Source organism: Camponotus vicinus, unplaced genomic scaffold (genome assembly GCF_025532165.1).
Source record: "Camponotus vicinus isolate PSW18456_S1 unplaced genomic scaffold, iyCamVici1.0 SCAF_3, whole genome shotgun sequence".
Classification (NCBI taxonomy): Eukaryota; Metazoa; Arthropoda; class Insecta; order Hymenoptera; family Formicidae; genus Camponotus; species Camponotus vicinus.
The window spans coordinates 16,650,563-16,668,783 of NW_028141967.1; the positions used below are offsets into that span (position 1 = coordinate 16,650,563).

The window sequence follows — 18,221 nt, forward strand, 5'->3', positions numbered from 1 at the left end:
AAATGATGACATATTTATATTTAAATATCATATTTTTAACTTCCGCAATTTCTTGCAATTTTGTTTATTTATCATTGAAAAATGATATCTTAGAATAATAGCTATTTTGAAATAAAATCTTCTTGAAATATAATATTTATATTTTAATTCATCATATTGTTTTTAAACGTTGCATATAGCAAAGTTTTTATGACTATTTGCCGGATATTCCATGAATTTTTTATAAAAGGTACATTTTATGAAATAAACGCGGAGCAAGTTACTGACCCAAACTAGAAAATGTATACTTTCATTTTCAAGATGCATTCTTTTGCACGTTCATTAAAGTCGAGAATTTACTTGACGGCGCAGTACTAGTTTTTCTCTTTCTTGTATCTTTTTTTGTTTCCCTTTACTGTCTGTCTCTTATTCTACGCTTGTAATTAGAAAGGAATTTTTTAAATAAATAATAAATATTCTCAAAAAAATAAAATTCATAAAAATAATAAGTAAGAGTCAATGCATTTAATTAAAATTTAAGAAATTTAGTTTCGCATTTATCTTTTTAATAATCATGTATGATATGTAATACAATGAAGATTGTGTTTTTTATTTTTAAATTGATATTAAATCGTGTACAAACATTTCAAACATTATGCTGAATCTCATCAATAGTGACGAATGAAAACCTGCTGTGCATTATTTTGCCTCAACGATGAACTCCTATCAGACTGCCTGACAACAAGGAAGAGAAACGTGAAGCCACCTGCGCGTTATTCTGTTGAAGATGGATGAATGGGAGCTTAAACGAAGCGTCTGTCTCACTACCAGTAGAAACTGAAAAATAACGCAACACTTAGCGGATGAGCAAGGGAGACGTGTGAGACCTGCAATAATGAAACCGAAGAGAAGTGAGGAGTGGTGTGAAAAAAAGGAAAGAAGATCTTTTATTTCTGGTTGGCGCGTTTGTCAGATGAAAAAAAGCCCGAAAAAGCAGAGATTAGTCGTGATCTATAGAGTGAGTTCGATGGTAACGAGTAGAAAATGAGAGATGTAGCGGAATATGGAAAAGCGACGAGAAATTGAAAGCACCTGAAAATCATTAGTTAAAAAAGTAATATTGTCACACGATTTTAAGTGTTTTTTTTAAATAAAATTGAGATCGAATAATAAAATTAGAGATACATCGAAAGGATGAGAGATGTAAAAGTAAAAGATGAATAAAGTGGCAAAGGTAGAGAGACAAATTGATAAGAAGAGATGAAACAAATGATCCGAAATTACAGCACGAGAAAATATGAGAGAACAGGACATAAGTATGATTGATGCTGATTGAAGGAACAAGGGAAATATAAGGAAGATAAACGAAAAGAATTTTGAAGAAAATGAGATTAGGCTTCGCGAATAATACGCGTACGTGCAGATGGAGTAAGTAGCGAAAGGAACAGCTAGACTGGGAAAGCATTGTTCGCCGGGAAACGGAAGGAGAGAAGAAATAAGGAGATAATAGGACCGGATTTAACTCTTTAATTACCTCCAGTGTTAACGAGCACGAGATATCGAAGCAACATAAAAACGAACAACTATTTTTGCTTTATTTACCACATTTATTATACGCGCGCGAATTAGACAGATAGAAAATAATGATTGAGTTTTTTTTAAATTAACTAGAACACTACAGGCGCGCGCTACGCGCGCGCCTTTTATTTCTTACATGATTAACATAATTTATTAATTTGATATTATATCTAAATAAAAAATGAGAATATTATAAATATAAATTTATAATAATCTATTATAATTATTTATATTATTTATATTATAATTATTTATATTTTACACTTTAATAAATGATCTGCAAGTTCTATAATCATTAATCTAGTACCATTACAAAGACCTTCATTGATACTTAAATTTCTAATTAACATAATGATACAATGTGGTCTTAAACGCAATTCATGAGGAGGAAGAGATGATGGAGACAAACTATTTAAATATTCCGGTAACAAAGCTTCACCTATATCATCATTATCATTATTTACAGCACTATCTACGCTTGTGTAAATTCGTTCATTAGCTATATCTAATAATTCTACAACTTTTTTATTGATTTCGTCTACATCAATATTTCTTGCAGAAAGTATCGCATTTAGACATTTTAACAAATTCCTTTTTTCGTATTAAATCACCATATATGTCTTCCACAATATTAGCATCAATAGGTGCTATACAACATTCAGGAATTTGTATATTATCATTGGAATCATTTAATGTACCATCTCCAATATCTAGTAAAAATTTTGTAAATTCAATTTCTTCTGGAAAAACTCGCATGTTTTGCGTTAAAGAGAATTTTACAAAATGTCTCCAAACAGAACTAAACTTAATAGAAAGATTTACAATTTCATTTCGAGTAGCATGTATGTTAATAGGTAAAAGTTGTCTAAAATCACCACCTAATAAAATTATTTTTCCACCAAAAGGAAAATCATTATTCATAATATCACGCAATGTTCGATCCATAATTTCTAAAGCATATCATGGTGCCATTGGAGCTTCATCCCAAATAAAAATATCAGTTTCTTTTAAATATTGAGCTTCTTTTGAACTGAATTTTAATAGCTGATGATGAATCAGCAAGTAATGGAACCGGTAATCCAAATAACTTATGAACTGTTTTTCCCATAGGTAGTAATGTTGCTGCAATACCCGTAAAAGTCATTGTACACATGTGTTTGTTTCTAATTCTAGCTACATAAATGATAAATAGTTGTGTATATAAATGTTTTACTTGATCCACCCGGGCCATCAATATAAAAACAATTATTATGATTGTTATTATTCTCTAATTTATTTAATAATATATCGATTATCTCTTTTTGCTTGTTATTTAATTGTTTGTATTGTTTATTACCTATTTCCATAGATTCTTCAAGTGTCATATAATCTTCCTCTACAACATCTTCTATTAACTGTTGCATTTGAGGAAAATCAGCAAAACTTTTACCTTCACTATGAAGCATATTATTAATTTGTGCATATGCTTTATTTTGTCCTTGTAACATACCAAAATGTCAAACATAATCTTCAGACATTGCTACTTTAAAATTTTCCCACAACTCTTCAGGATGTAATGGCTGACAATGTAGTAATATACGTACAAATAATCTACGAAGTTGACGCGGCATCATCCATTCAACAGCTTCATTCATAGCTCGCTTCCATTCATCATCATCTTCAATCAAACCTAAAGCTAAACATGCTGCTGAAAATGATTGATAAAATTCACCATTTACAGTTCTTAAATCATTAAAACTTGTAGCTTCCCTTACTGTGAGTAGTAATAATCGTAAGTGAAATAATTCTGTTTGTGTTGGATTAACGGAATATATTCGTCCTATACAATTATAATGATTTTTACGTTTAACCCAACAAGATATATTTCTACCATTAATTTTTTCTTTTTTAAATGTATAATATTGTGGAATTTCTATATATAAATACTGTTTTGCTTCTTCATCACGTAAGTTTAATGCAAAATAATCTATTAACATAGTAACTTGGTTTTAAGCAGAAATCATTACTTCGTCAATGTTTTCATTTTCAATTACAATATTTTGTTCATTAGGGAGATGGACTGGCAATCGCATTATCGCATGACTTTTATCTTGTAATTTCTTACCAAGAATACGCCAACTGGTCTCTACAGGTCCAACATAACGAGCTTCAATAAAATTGTGTATCTCATCATGATCAATAGTTACATTTTCTGTTATTGGTTCAATAGTTATAGCAGCAACATCATGTCCTTTATAAATATATTTGTACAGATATTTAACTGATTTTATACTTGAAACCATTTCAACATTTATATGACAATTAAATATAATTGACAAAATAGGACAATGTGGAACAACATGACGATTATCAACTATATATCCTCCAGGACGTTCAAAATTTTTATTATTATTTCGTCGACGATAAAGAGGATAAGCCTCTTTATCCATTTTATTTTGTTCTAAAAATGGTTTCGATTTTTATCTCATCATCATCATCATCATCGATTTATATTTTACTCATCATCATCATCATCATCATCGATTTTTATTTTAATCATCATCATCATCGATTTATCTTTTACTCATCATCATCATCATCATCGATTTATATTTTACTCATCATCATCATCGATTTATATTTTACTCATCCTCATCCTCATCATCATCATCATCATCATCATCATCATCATCATCATCATCATCATCATCATCGATTTTTATTTTAATCATCATCATCATCATCGATTTATCTTTTACTCATCATCATCATCATCATCATCATCATCATCGATTTATATTTTACTCATCATCATCATCATCATCGATTTATATTTTACTCATCATCATCATCATCATCATCGATTTTTATTTTAATCATCATCATTATCATCGATTTATCTTTTACTCATCATCATCATCATCATCGATTTATATTTTACTCATCATCATCATCGATTTATATTTTACTCATCCTCATCATCATCATCATCATCATCATCATCGATTTTTATTTTAATCATCATCATCATCATCGATTTATCTTTTACTCATCATCATCATCATCATCATCATCATCATCATCATCATCATCATCATCATCATCATCGATTTATATTTTACTCATCATCATCATCATCGATTTATATTTTACTCATCATCATCATCATCATCATCATCATCGATTTATCTTTTACTCATCATCATCATCATCATCATCGATTTATATTTTACTCATCATCATCGATTTATATTTTACTCATCATCATCATCATCATCGATTTATATTTTACTCATCATTATCATCGATTTTTATTTTACTCATCATCGATTTTTATTTTATTTAACGATATTTAATTTAATCATCGATTTTAATATTACGCATCATCATTGAGTTTTATTTTAATTATTAATTTTTATTTTACTCATCGATCTATATTTGACTCATCATCATCATCGATTTTTATTTTACTCATCATCATCGATTTTTATTTTACTTATCGATATTTAATTTAATCATCGATTTTAATATTACGCATCATCATTGAGTTTTATTTTAATTATCAATTTTTATTTTACTCATCGGTTTTTATTTTACTCATCATCGACTTTTATTTTATTTAACGATATTTAATTTAATCTTCGATTTTTATATTACGCATCATCATTGAGATTTATTATAATGATCAATTTTAATTTACTCATCGATTTATATTTTACTCATCATCATCATCGATTTTTATTTTACTCATCATCATCGATTTTTATTTTACTTATCGATATTTAATTTAATCATCGATTTTAATATTACGCATCATCATTGAGTTTTATTTTAATTATCAATTTTTATTTTACTCATCGATTTATATTTTACTCATCATCATCATCGTCCTCGTCCTCGTCCTCTATTTCTTTTAATGAAGTTTCTCATATCTAGAAGTTCCTTGTGTAAGATATCATTATTTTAATCTTATTATATTTATACATATGTTATACATTTCTTTCATTTACTCTCAGTGATAAGAGAATATAAATCTTAATATAATAAGTTAATTTTTTACAATTTTATAATTAATTTTTCATTATAGGAATTTAGAAGATTAATAGCCTAAATTCTAACAACGGAAAATACAAATTGCATGGGCTGCTTGCTCAGAGTACGTTACATCATTTACAAATGATAAGACTATCTTGAATATAATAGTATTTTTACAATAGTCTAAAAAAGAAATTAATTCTTCTAAAAACATCAAGCATTCGTCACAAAATGGTAAAACATTTGACTGTTTGCACACTTTTTTGGTAGCTTTTATATATATGTTTTAATATATATATATATATATATATATATATATATATATATATATACACTTCCGTATATACATATTCCTATAGGTATTAATTATAATATCACAAAATGTAAAAATAAAAAATAAGTTTGCATTATTTACTTTCAAAGAAATGATAAATTAAATTTATAAATTTTTTGGGTCTTAAACTTTTTGACGCGAGTGTATTAATTTTAGCTTAATTTTAAATAACTAATAAGATATTATAAATTAATTTAATAATTAAGAAGTTACAAATTTTTATTGCTTGCAACTTGTATTACACCAATGATTTTAACGTGGTCACCTTTATTAATATCAAGTTCGAAGTATTTCTCATTGTTAAAATTCATAATGTGTACCATAGAGTCTAGAGAAGTCTATGATGTGTATTAAGTCAATTTGTAAGTGCCGTCTGTAATTGTTCCACAGCCAGTAGTTTTATTTAATTTCTTGTTATATGACTTAAGAAAGTTTGTTTTCACATATCCTTTTACAACTGAAAAATAGAACAAAATTTGATAACTAAAATATATTTTTAAAAAATAAGAATATTATATATATATATATATATATATATATATATATATATATATAATATTATTGTGTAATTTTAAATTATTTTAAATTTTAATTAATAATTATTTTTTATATTAATTTATCTAAACATCAAGAACTTAAGTTTTCAATTATTTAATAGCTTTTTTAACTTATTCTTTTTCAATAAATTTCAATTGTTTAAAATTTAAAAAGCTAAATAATTAAAATTTATTGTATAAATTAAAAAATTTTTTGGGTAATTGATAGTTTGGATGCTTCAAATAATTGTCTTTAGAAAAAAATTTGTTATATATTTTATTTATTTCAAGTTCTAATAATATGTTGTAAAAGGACAAGAAAAAATTCATATCTATTCATATCTAAGGAATATACTGTATGTTAAACAAGATATAATAATATAGAACTGATTATAAAGAAATATAATATGAGAAAAGGAAAAAATTTAATATTTTTTACATATTGTGTAAAAATAACTCTTAAATCTTCTCTAATTATATAATACTTTAAATTTAGGAGTCTTGTTATTTACGTTTCTATACATATATTTACATTGCATAGTATAGTATATGTAAATTCATAATCTAAAGAATATATTATATTTATTAATATATAATAAGTAAAAGAATGTAATTATTAATAGTATAAATAGAAAAATAAAGTATAAAAGGTGGAATATGTAAATTGAAAGCATTGTATGCATAATATTGTATTTACAATATATATCTCAAATTGTTTTTTTAGATAAATATTGCTCTTGTTATCTCAATTTTATATTTTTTAAATTTCAACATTTATACTAATAATTAAAATATTTACATATTTACATAATTTATATCATATATTATATTGTGTTTTATATCATCTATATCATTATTCTATGTAACGTTTTGTATTCACTTTTTATTTCCATTTTATTTAAATGAAACTAATTAGTATTATATTATTATTACTTTAAATCGTATATATTAATTAATTCTAACTTAATTTTTATCTTTTCTTTAAAAATTAATACAGAATTTTTATAAAATGATTCTATATTTAAAAAAGTTTATATTCTTATTACAATAAATTATTATAATCAATTTATTGTAAAGTTCTATAATTTAAAAAAAAATTTATATTCAATTATGAATTATTAATTGATACGTTCCATATATATTTAAAGAAAACAATTGCTGTTCTGTAATAGAAAAAGATTAGTTACTATGTAATATAGACAAATTTGTTACTATGCAATGTAAACATCTCTAAAGAAACATAAATAGCCAATCATTTCTGAACGCTTGAAGTGTATAGTACATAGTTAGAGAAGAATTTAATATTAATTTTACACAATATATAAAATATTTATTTTTTCTCTTTTCTCATTATTCTTCTTTTAAACTTTTCAATAATACTATACCCTATATAATATACAATATATTCTTTATATATATATATATATATACGTATGTATGTATAATTATTTATTTAATTATTAAATTATTAATTAAATTATATTATAGTGAAATTATTGGATATGTAGATGCCATAGAATCCCTAAGACGATTAGGTACAAAAATGCAGCATAAATTTTTAAAATTTTATCTAAATAATGGTAATGGCAAACGAGTCCAAATAGTAGCATGGAATGATGACGTCGAAATAATAGAACCTCATATAATGGTGAATTATGTGAGTATTTTAATTATTAATTAAATTATTATTATATTTGTATTCTCTCTATTTTAAAAAGTACATGTTATATCGATAATTACAAATCTCAAAGTGATTGTTGCCTCTGTTCCACTATATTGATTAGATATCTCGTTCATATACATTGGACTTGCTTCACTTATGCCACTTGCAAATGTCAAATTGTTATACGAATTTTGACAGTTTGTCCAATTAAAACAGTTTGTGTTAAAGATAAATTAAAGAAGATGACGAATTCTAAATCTCGAAATTCGACTTCAACACACTTTACAGGTTTTCAACACTTTTTTTATTAAGGATTTTAATCAAACTGTCAAAATTTGCATGACAGTTTGATAGCTACAAGCGGCACGAATGAAGCAAATTACAACGTACACGAACAAAATATCCAATCAGTACCGCGGAAAAGATGCAACAATCACTTCAAAATTTGTGACTATTGGTATAACATGTACTTTTTAGAAAAGAAAATACAAATAAAAATTAAAAAATTATATATAACAAAAATAAATAAAATAAACATAATATCTGTATAAAATATAACTATATAATTTGATATATATATATATATATATATATATATATATATATATATACATATTCGTTTATATACACATTTAATATACATTTCGTTTTAAACACTATTTTATTAATATTCATCTTATTAAAAAAAATTATTTATACTTCTGCTCTTTAATACAAATAACTTTTGTAATCAATTATTATGTCTATGAACAAAGTTTGATTCAAAGCATCTTTTATAAGCATCAATTATATATTACTTTCTTTTATTATATGTCCTCAGTTTATTTCAGAGTTTATTTCAAAAGTTTTTCAAAATACTGTAAATAAAATAAATAAATTAATATACAGGATGTCCCAGACCACACGTACACCACTTTTATTTCGGAAACAGAGCGTTTTAGAGAAAAATGTTTCAGACAAAAGTTGTATGGTTTTGAGGGATACATAAGATGGTGTCATTGGTTTGACCTTAAATTTTCATTTGAAGGTCATGTGAAGGTCACGTCGATTTTTTTAAATGGAACACGTAACTGTTCGTTGCAAATTCATATTTTTTATTTAAGATAAGTGTGTGTGTTTTCTTTACATTAATTGATTGTTCTCATTATTCTGCACATAAAAGTATTAAGATGAGATTATCGAGAAATGAATATTTTACGAGATATTATGTATTTTATGTCAAAATACTACAACTTTCAAGTCTCATAACTCGAAAAATACTTAATGAAAAATACTTTATCATAAGTGTTTTGGAAAGCTTTCGAGGTAAGCTACAAGAATATGTAATAAAAATTAGGTGTTCCATTTAAAAAAAATCGACATGACCTTCAAATGAAAATTTAAGGTCAAATCAATGACAGCATCTTATGTATCCCTCGAAACCATACAACTTTTGTCTGAAACATTTTTCTCTAAAACGCTCTATTTCTGAGATAAAAGGGGTGTACGAATGGTCTGGGACACCCTATATATATACATATATATAGCGGTAGCGTCGCGACGCCAAGTACATAAAAAAACTGAAAAAGAACTGGATCCGAGCATTGAGAGTCACTGTCCTCGACGCGGCGCTACCAAGTAGCTTATCCGGAATTTTTCGTCAAATAAACTTTCGATTAAAATATTTCAGAAACGAAAAATTGTAGTATTTTGATATGTGTAACTGCTAGTTGCAAATTTTTATTTTTATCTTAAAGGCAATAAGTGTTTAATTATACTAATTGACCCGTCTCATTATTCTGTGCATAAAAGTATTAGGGTAAGACTATCAAAAAAGGAATATTTTACGCAAAATTTGTATTTTATATCAAAACACTACAATTTTCAAGTCTTATAACTCAATAAATACTTAGTAAAAAAATATTTTATCATAATATTTTGTTGCGTTATACAATATTTTATCACGCGGAGCTGAGAAGATCGCGTTCTCATTGTTTTCACAGATGTATAATAAACAAAATAGACGGGGGAGATAACGGTATGAGGCTGAATAGCTCAGTGGTAAGAGCAGTCGCCCGGCAAGCGAAAGACTCGGGTTTGATTCCCGATTCAGCGACTTTGCCCCGTTATTTTGCTCGTCTACGTCTCTTCAGGGGGGTAAAGAAGGGTTTATAGAATTCTCAAAAATGAGAATCTAATTTGGTAAAGGCACCAAGTAAAATATACGTATTGATATGCCTTGTGTATTAATTGTTGCGAACAATTAATCTTAAATAATTTTACGCACTACCATCCGCGTCGACTCTTATTCGCTCATTCCTAAATTTTCGTATGGTTAAATCCAAAAAGAGTCTAATTCTTTAATTTTAATTCATTTAATTTTAAAATATACATTTTATTATAAAACAGATTATTCATTTGGACGGAGTCCAGGCCCGACCACCAAAAATGCCCCAATTTAACAATGGGAACGTAAATTATGAATTATTAATAAAATCAAATACAACCATTTCCAATCTGGGAAAATATGATCCAATGGATCATTTAAATATGAGACCTGAACCGGTCGAACTATATGAAGTCTTAAATACTTCAAATCGTATTAGTGAGTATATTCTTTACATCTTATATATAATTTTTTATCCTTTACAATGTATTATTAGAACTTGAAATAAATAAAATATAAAACAAATTATTCCCTAAGGATAATTATTTAAAGCATCCAAACTATCAATTACTCAAAAATTTTTAAACTTATGCAATAATATTTGAAAATATTTGAAGCAAATATTTGAAAATATTAAATATATTATGGAGTATGTACGTCAAAATTACATATTTTTTGTCATAAAATTCTTCAATCTATGATTCATTGAGATTTATATTTTATAAGTATTCTATTTTATAAGTCTTCATAATAAGATTCGTAATACTGATAGCGAATAACTAATAATGAAAAACTCACAAGAGATATGCAAGATGTAAGTATCCACTTCATTATTAATGATAAATGAAATTTATGAAAAATTTTTCGTAAAAATATGTAATTCTCTAATACAATATCTAATAATAAATTATTACTTTTCAATGATTAATCTTCGATATTTTAATTTTTAAACGCGATCAAAACAATTAATTTGAATTTATATGCGTATATAATATTGCTTATTTAATTAAATAAACTTATATTTTGGCAATAGATAAATATTCAAATTTTATTTTAAACATTGTTATTTTATCTCGTTATTCCGTGCAATAAATTTATATTCACAATCTAAATGGTAACAATTCATGCATATACTTTTATATTTCATATAGTTATTAGATTAAGTATGTAGTATAATTAAATTACACGTGTATGTGATATATAAAAATTATTCATAAACATATAAGAATTTTCCTATTATAAACTCAGAATAAAATAAGATAGGAATAAAGTAATTTTTCTAACTCGAGGATAATAAAATTTAATAAAATTCAAACGTATACACAAAATTGGTGTATTAAATGCATATATCAGTCAAAGACATTGAATGAGTAATTGAATGAAATGTGCCATTGATGTGACAACATGCATTGTTTGTAAATCATTGCTGCCATATTTCCGTTTAATGACGAAGTTGAAGCGGTAACGCACGAAGAGCAAAATTCGAGTATTTTTGACGATTCGTAAGTTTCCATTGATATTTGCATGTCAATCGCTAACACTATGAAGCATGCACCACAATGATTACGAAAGGACCAATCAGTGCTACGATAAAACGGCAACAATACATTCGAGATATTTCGAGAATCAGCGTAACACGCCTTTTTTATAGATGGATGTCTGAGTAAAAGTTACACAAGAGATACTTATTTCTCTGTCTTTTAGTTTATAATAAAAATGTAATATAAAAATGCCAACGTGAGATTTAATTGAGAGGGATAGACTTAACCGGTTGTAACTGAGAATAAATCCGGAGCAAGCGCGATTACAATGGTTACGATGTAGTTTATGCGAGAAAATAGTAGAATAAACCGGAATAAGTCGGACGTTTTATATTAAAACGTATAAATGATGAATAGAATTTTTTTAAAAATAAGTAGAGGAGATAATTCGTGCTAAAAGATTGATCGCGCAAAATGACAAGAGGATTTTTGTCGACGGCATGAAGACTTTATCTCCGGATCTATGGAGAATCGTAACCAACACCGACAATGAGAACAAAGAGCGAAAGAATGAATGAATGCAAATATACGAGAAACCGCAACAGGACGATAAATACGAGGATTCGCGTGAAAAGCAAGAAGAAGACTCGGCGACGAATAACTGTCACACACACACACACACTCTTTCTCTCTCTCTCTTTCCCTCTCATTAAGAGAACCGCGCGAATGGAGCGAGCGGGCGAAGCTGAAAGCCAGAGTTCCTCAAAGCGTAAGTAGGCTAAAGTGGAAATACGGGGACCAGCGGCGGCAGACCGGAGGCGGAAAGAGACGACGACGGGGGTGGTGGGAACTATGACGTCATCGTTGAGAGGTTGCCCGGGCAACGGGAAACGTTCGCCACGTCGGGACGCCGACGCGCGTCGCCACCACCGCCACCGCCGTAAAAATCAATTTAGACCTTGGCTAGGTGACCGCTCCGCGCTCTCTCGGCGCTGCTGCGACGCGGTCGCTCCGCTCTCTCTCCTGCGAGGCGCGACGAGAGCCTCGCCACGCTTCTCCGGAGGTGCCGGGCTACCACCACCGCACCACCACCGCGAATCACATAAACTCGGTGCCGGGGACTAAGCTCTGGCAGTCGCGAGCGGCCAACTCATCGAGCGGGTGCTTCAGCGTGGGTGCTTGCGACGGTGCAGCGCGCGCAAAGGCGCATTACACACACGCACACACACATACACACACGTACACGCGCACATATACATATTACATATACACACACGTACACGGCCGCCACGTATAGACACGAGGGTGTCCGCGCGCGCGCAGCCACGCGCGCGTACGCACTGCTCGCGCGTGCGACGCGTCGCATCCCGCAGCGGGCGAAGCGACGGAGGAGCTTTAGGGACGCGAGAGAGCCGTATACTCGTGCACGAAGTAGCGTCAGTCGGGCTTGTGGGCAGATCGTGGTGCGCGCAAGCTTGCGGAGAATAATCGAGACGGACGCCTGAGGGGGAAGATCGACGTGCGAGCTCGGAGTGCCGGAGCTTGCGGAGACGCGCTACCTTCTCGGGGTGATCGTGGAGGCTTTCGATCACCTGGAGCGTTTCCCGGAGCCTCCGGGATCGGCGAGTCGACTCGTCGCGAGGAATGTACGTGTAGAGTCTGACAGATTGGATGCGTCGCGGGAGAAGCACGCGCGTCGCTTGCGTAAGAGAGCTTGTGTGATCGAGCTCCGGCGATTGGCAGGGGAGCCACGAGGAGGAAGTCTGGGACCACACGAAGATAGACGCTGCGCTGTCAAAGTGCCCGATGAACGAATCTCGCTCGACGTTCGCTACGAGCGAGTGACAATCGCCTCTCTTTCTGTTCTGACGCGAAGCACGGCGAAACTTTAAGAAAGCACGCCGGGAAGCTGCGGACGCTCTTCTTTCGTTGACTGTTTGGTGTCTACTCGTAAGCATTTTCTCCTCTATTCTAAAAGCGGCTTCGGAGAGACTTTATTTCCCCGAATTTCAACTCTGCGTACGCGTGAGCGAGTTTACGATTGTCCGCCCGGGTAATATACAAAAAGCTTCGTAGCAAGAAATTCTCCTCATCTTTAGCCAGCTGGCATTCACGAGTGGACAGCACTTTGAAGAAGAAAAAGCTGACGTCTCGATACATAGTGTCTTAAATAATATTTTGTAAATAGTTCTCTCTATATATATACATATATGTATATATACATGAGCTTTACCTGAAGAGAAATTTTCGAGAAAGCTATAGTCTTTTCACAATTCTGAATTTATTGTCGCGTTGTAATCGTCTTCAGCCTTTGAAACGAGCCTTCTCGTCGCGAATAAAAGGAAAAGTTTTGTTACTTGTTATCGCTAAAACTTTCCCGACTCGATAGGAGCGCGTATCGAGTCCATTCGATGAACGATGTCGTCGATAATCGCCTTTTCAAGAAGTGCACTCGAGAAACTTACGTAGGGATCGGACGAAGAACTTGCAAGCTCGAGAATGTAGTGTTCTAGTAGGTGCTTGCTGGCGGAGACTCAAGCTCAGACTGTCACGGTGGCCAAGCGAGCCGAAACAGGTGGAAGATTTCCGGCGCGATATCCTGAAGAGCATCACGAAGAGCTATCGTGCGACTATCGATGATGGTGGAAGGCACGTTGCCAGAACGCGATTGGTTAGTCCGGCGCGCGTCTCCGCTCGGCTCGTGCTTTGCTACTACATCATTTCGTTAAGCTTCATTTTTTTCTCGAGAACGAAGTAAGAAAGGAGAGAAATTCCTCGAGGAATGCCAGGCGCGAAATGACGAATTTCGGGCTGATGCCCGATCTTAGGCCGCCAACGCCTAAGTCGTCGTCGCAGAGTAAGAGAGGCAAATATCACTTCGCCAATTATTAATGCGTCTCTTCGAGGTGTCATTGCAACGCGCGAAATTTATACGATGAATACGGCAAAGTGGGGCAAGTCTTAGTTTCGATATCCTTGAAGAGCAAGAACGATAAGAAATTTTTGAAAAAATTGGAAATTTGTTCCCAGAAGGGAAAAAGCTTCGTTGAAAAGATTAAATATAACTATGATGAGTAGATAAGTAAATAGATACGTAGATAAATAAGCGAACAAATAGGTGGAAATAGAGCGGCTGCCGATTGCGCGGGAGACGTATAGCAAGTAGAGTTCTCAAATATAAGAGAGTTAAGATCGGAATAGAAAAACGTTTTAAAAGCTGAGAAGAACTTGAATTAAAAATAGAGATTAGCAGCGTGAAAACGTTCTTTGAGAGATGTAGACTAATAGTTATACTAGTAATCGCGCGGTGAACTTGAAGAAGCATGAATCAAACGAACGTCAGTTCAAGCTGACCTAAGAAGAGCCGAGGCAAGAAGTGACGTGTTCCACGCCACAAATTGCATAGAGAAGGTCTTTAATTTTATTACATCTGAACTTAGAGAAGGAAATCTTTGGAGAGCTGCCAGTCGCGAATGCAAAAAAAATCGTTTTAAGTTTGTTGCAAGAAAGATATTTAGAGAGTATCGCCACAACGTATTAACGAACATTTCAACGGTGTTATAAATTTCAATTCGTAAATGCCGAGCCGGCGAAAAAACATATATTCTATTCAAGAATTTCTTTCGTCGAAAAAATTACTTGCGATAAGAAGATCGATGCGGGTCGAATCGTGGATATTAGACTTGTCGTAGCTCTAGATCACCATTCTCTGAAGAGAGAGCAAAGATCTTTAGACATATCGACTCGACAAGGTCGAGAGTAGAGCGTGCCACCGACACTTGGAGTAAAATCGACACTGGCTCTTCCGCTACCCTGAAGAAAGATTCCACCATCAAGCATGGCCTCGGTGGCAGCGTGGTTGCCATTCGCCCGAGCGGCGGCAATCGGCTGGGTGCCGATTGCCACACATCCACTGCCACCGCCGCCGATCCCCAAGGATCGACGAAAGGCCGACGACGAGAAACTGCTAATCAACGTGAGCGGCCGTCGCTTCGAGACGTGGCGTAACACCCTAGAGAAGTATCCGGATACGCTGCTCGGCTCGAACGAGCGCGAGTTCTTCTACGACGAAGATAGCAAGGAGTATTTCTTCGACCGAGACCCGGACATTTTCCGGCACATTCTCAATTATTACAGAACCGGCAAATTGCACTACCCGAAGCACGAATGTCTGACGAGCTACGACGAGGAGCTGGCGTTCTTCGGCATCCTGCCAGACGTGATCGGTGACTGTTGCTACGAAGACTATCGGGATCGCAAGCGTGAGAACGCCGAGCGGCTGATGGACGACAAGCTGAGCGAGAATGGCGATCATACCCTCCAGCAGCTGCTTGATATCCGGGAGAAGATGTGGCGGGCATTCCAGAATCCGCACATCTCCACCGCCGCGTTAGTCTTCTACTATGTTACCGGGTTCTTCATCGCTGTGAGCGTATTGGCGAACGTGGTGGAGACCGTGCCGTGCGGGAATCGTCCGGGTCGCGCCGGCACCCTTTCATGCGGCGAACGCTACAAAATCGTGTTCTTCTGCCTCGATACCGCGTGCGTGATGATCTTTACGGCCGAGTACCTGCTGAGGTTGTTCGCCGCACCCAGCCGGTGCAAGTTCGCGCGCTCCGTGATGTCGGTCATCGACGTGGTCGCGATATTGCCCTATTACATCGGGCTCGGAATCACCGACAACGACGACGTATCGGGGGCGTTCGTGACGTTACGCGTGTTCCGCGTGTTCCGTATCTTCAAGTTCTCGCGCCATTCACAGGGACTACGGATTCTGGGCTACACCCTAAAGTCCTGCGCTTCCGAGCTGGGTTTCCTCGTGTTCTCGCTTGCGATGGCCATCATCATCTTCGCCACCGTCATGTTCTACGCGGAGAAGAACGTCGACGGCACTAACTTCACCTCGATACCATCCGCCTTCTGGTACACCATCGTTACGATGACTACGCTGGGGTAAATACTACTTTTTGATTAATTTTTGTAAAGATAAATCGTAATGAATCCATTATATATCAATTGCAAAAATCATATTGCTACAAATATATATATTTATTATTGTTTATATCTATATGTTAACCTTTGCACGTCAATATTTGTTTCTTAAACGGTTTATTTCTCACACGGATCTTTCCTTTATTTATTATTATTATTATTATTTATTATTATTATTATTATTATTAATTATAATAATAATAATAATTATTATTATTTATTATTATTATTATTATTATTATTATTTTGTTATTTAAATTGATGTAAAAATTTGACAGCTATCAACGTTGGAATAATTATAAATTTATCATTGTGCTTTTTTCTAAGGGCGAATCATAGTAAATCTCGTACGCCCATTAGAAATTGCGTTCTAGCATTGCAATTGCAATGCTTCTTCCACGTTTTTTCTTTTTCTGCATGTCAATATACGTATGATTGATCTTAATATATCTTATAATATATATTTAATATTACATTTATAATTTTACTTAAATACACTTATGTCATTTTAAAAAATCAGAAACAAGATATATTTTCATCTTAAAAATACATCTTGAAACTTATTGCAAAACGAAGAACATTGTCAGGGATATTTAGATGTTGAATTTCAAAAGTCATTCGTATGAAAAAAATGTTTGATAAATCGGCTTATGCAAATTTTACTTTACAATTCTTTTAACACAATAATAAGGTATAGCATACAATGTATTTATAATACGATGAGTTATATTCATATGGTGTACGTGAGTTGTCCATCGAAGCACATGAGAATTCGAGTGCTCGATACAATCTGGCGACCAACTTTAGTGTCACTATAACTTTTTAACGAGATCGTTCTAATCCCTTGTCTCGCTGTAGCTTTTTGCGCGAAACTTTCGACACTTTGTATTTTGCTTTGAATTATTTCGATAAATTAAGCTCTGTGAGCTTTTTCTTTTCTCGGATTATTATTGTTTTGGGAGCACTTGGATAATTTATAAATTTTAAAATTCTTAAAAATTTAAGATTTTTAGATTTATAAGAAACTTGAAATTATTTATACTCTCGAGTTTTGTATTCTTTTTTTATATGGCACTGATATACAATTTTTACGCGATCTTAAAATAATTTACATATTACTTATATAAAATTATAGATGGACACACATATATAAATATAGAATTTAATATGAATGCATATGTCGTTTATTATATTTGGTGCACAAAATTTAATTTTTTTTTTAAATTAGACACTTGCTAAATTATAATCTTTATCATATTTTTGGAAAAGTTGATCTAAATAAAAATATTCATTATACAACCATGCTTATGTACGATACATGATAGTAAAGCACCTTTTCTTTATGAATCTAATAATTATCCAATCTATTGGATAACGAGTGTGATAAATTCCGTGCGAAAATGTTAGGATAATCTAAAAGTACATATTCGCGTGGAATTTAATGCCTCATAAAATCTCGCTGCGTTCGTTAAGCGTTTTCTTTCTTACTTTCTAGGCC

General features: G+C 32.2%; 1 protein-coding gene across 11 annotated transcripts in view; it reads left to right on the plus strand.

The window, feature by feature from the left end:
• Positions 1 to 12,752: 12,752 nt before the first annotated feature.
• Positions 12,753 to 18,221, plus strand: part of Shal (potassium voltage-gated channel protein Shal) — a 286,553-nt gene continuing 281,084 nt past the window's right edge. For 7 of the 11 annotated variants that reach the window (XM_083093271.1, XM_083093269.1, XM_083093270.1 and 4 more), the window contains exon 1: positions 12,753 to 16,684. In XM_083093271.1, the coding sequence (XP_082949397.1) occupies positions 15,570 to 16,684 (1,115 nt within the window). In that variant the 5' untranslated portion in view covers positions 12,753 to 15,569. The remainder of the gene's footprint in view (positions 16,685 to 18,221) is intronic. The other 4 variants (XM_083093278.1, XM_083093279.1, XM_083093272.1 and 1 more) reach the window with 2 other exon arrangements.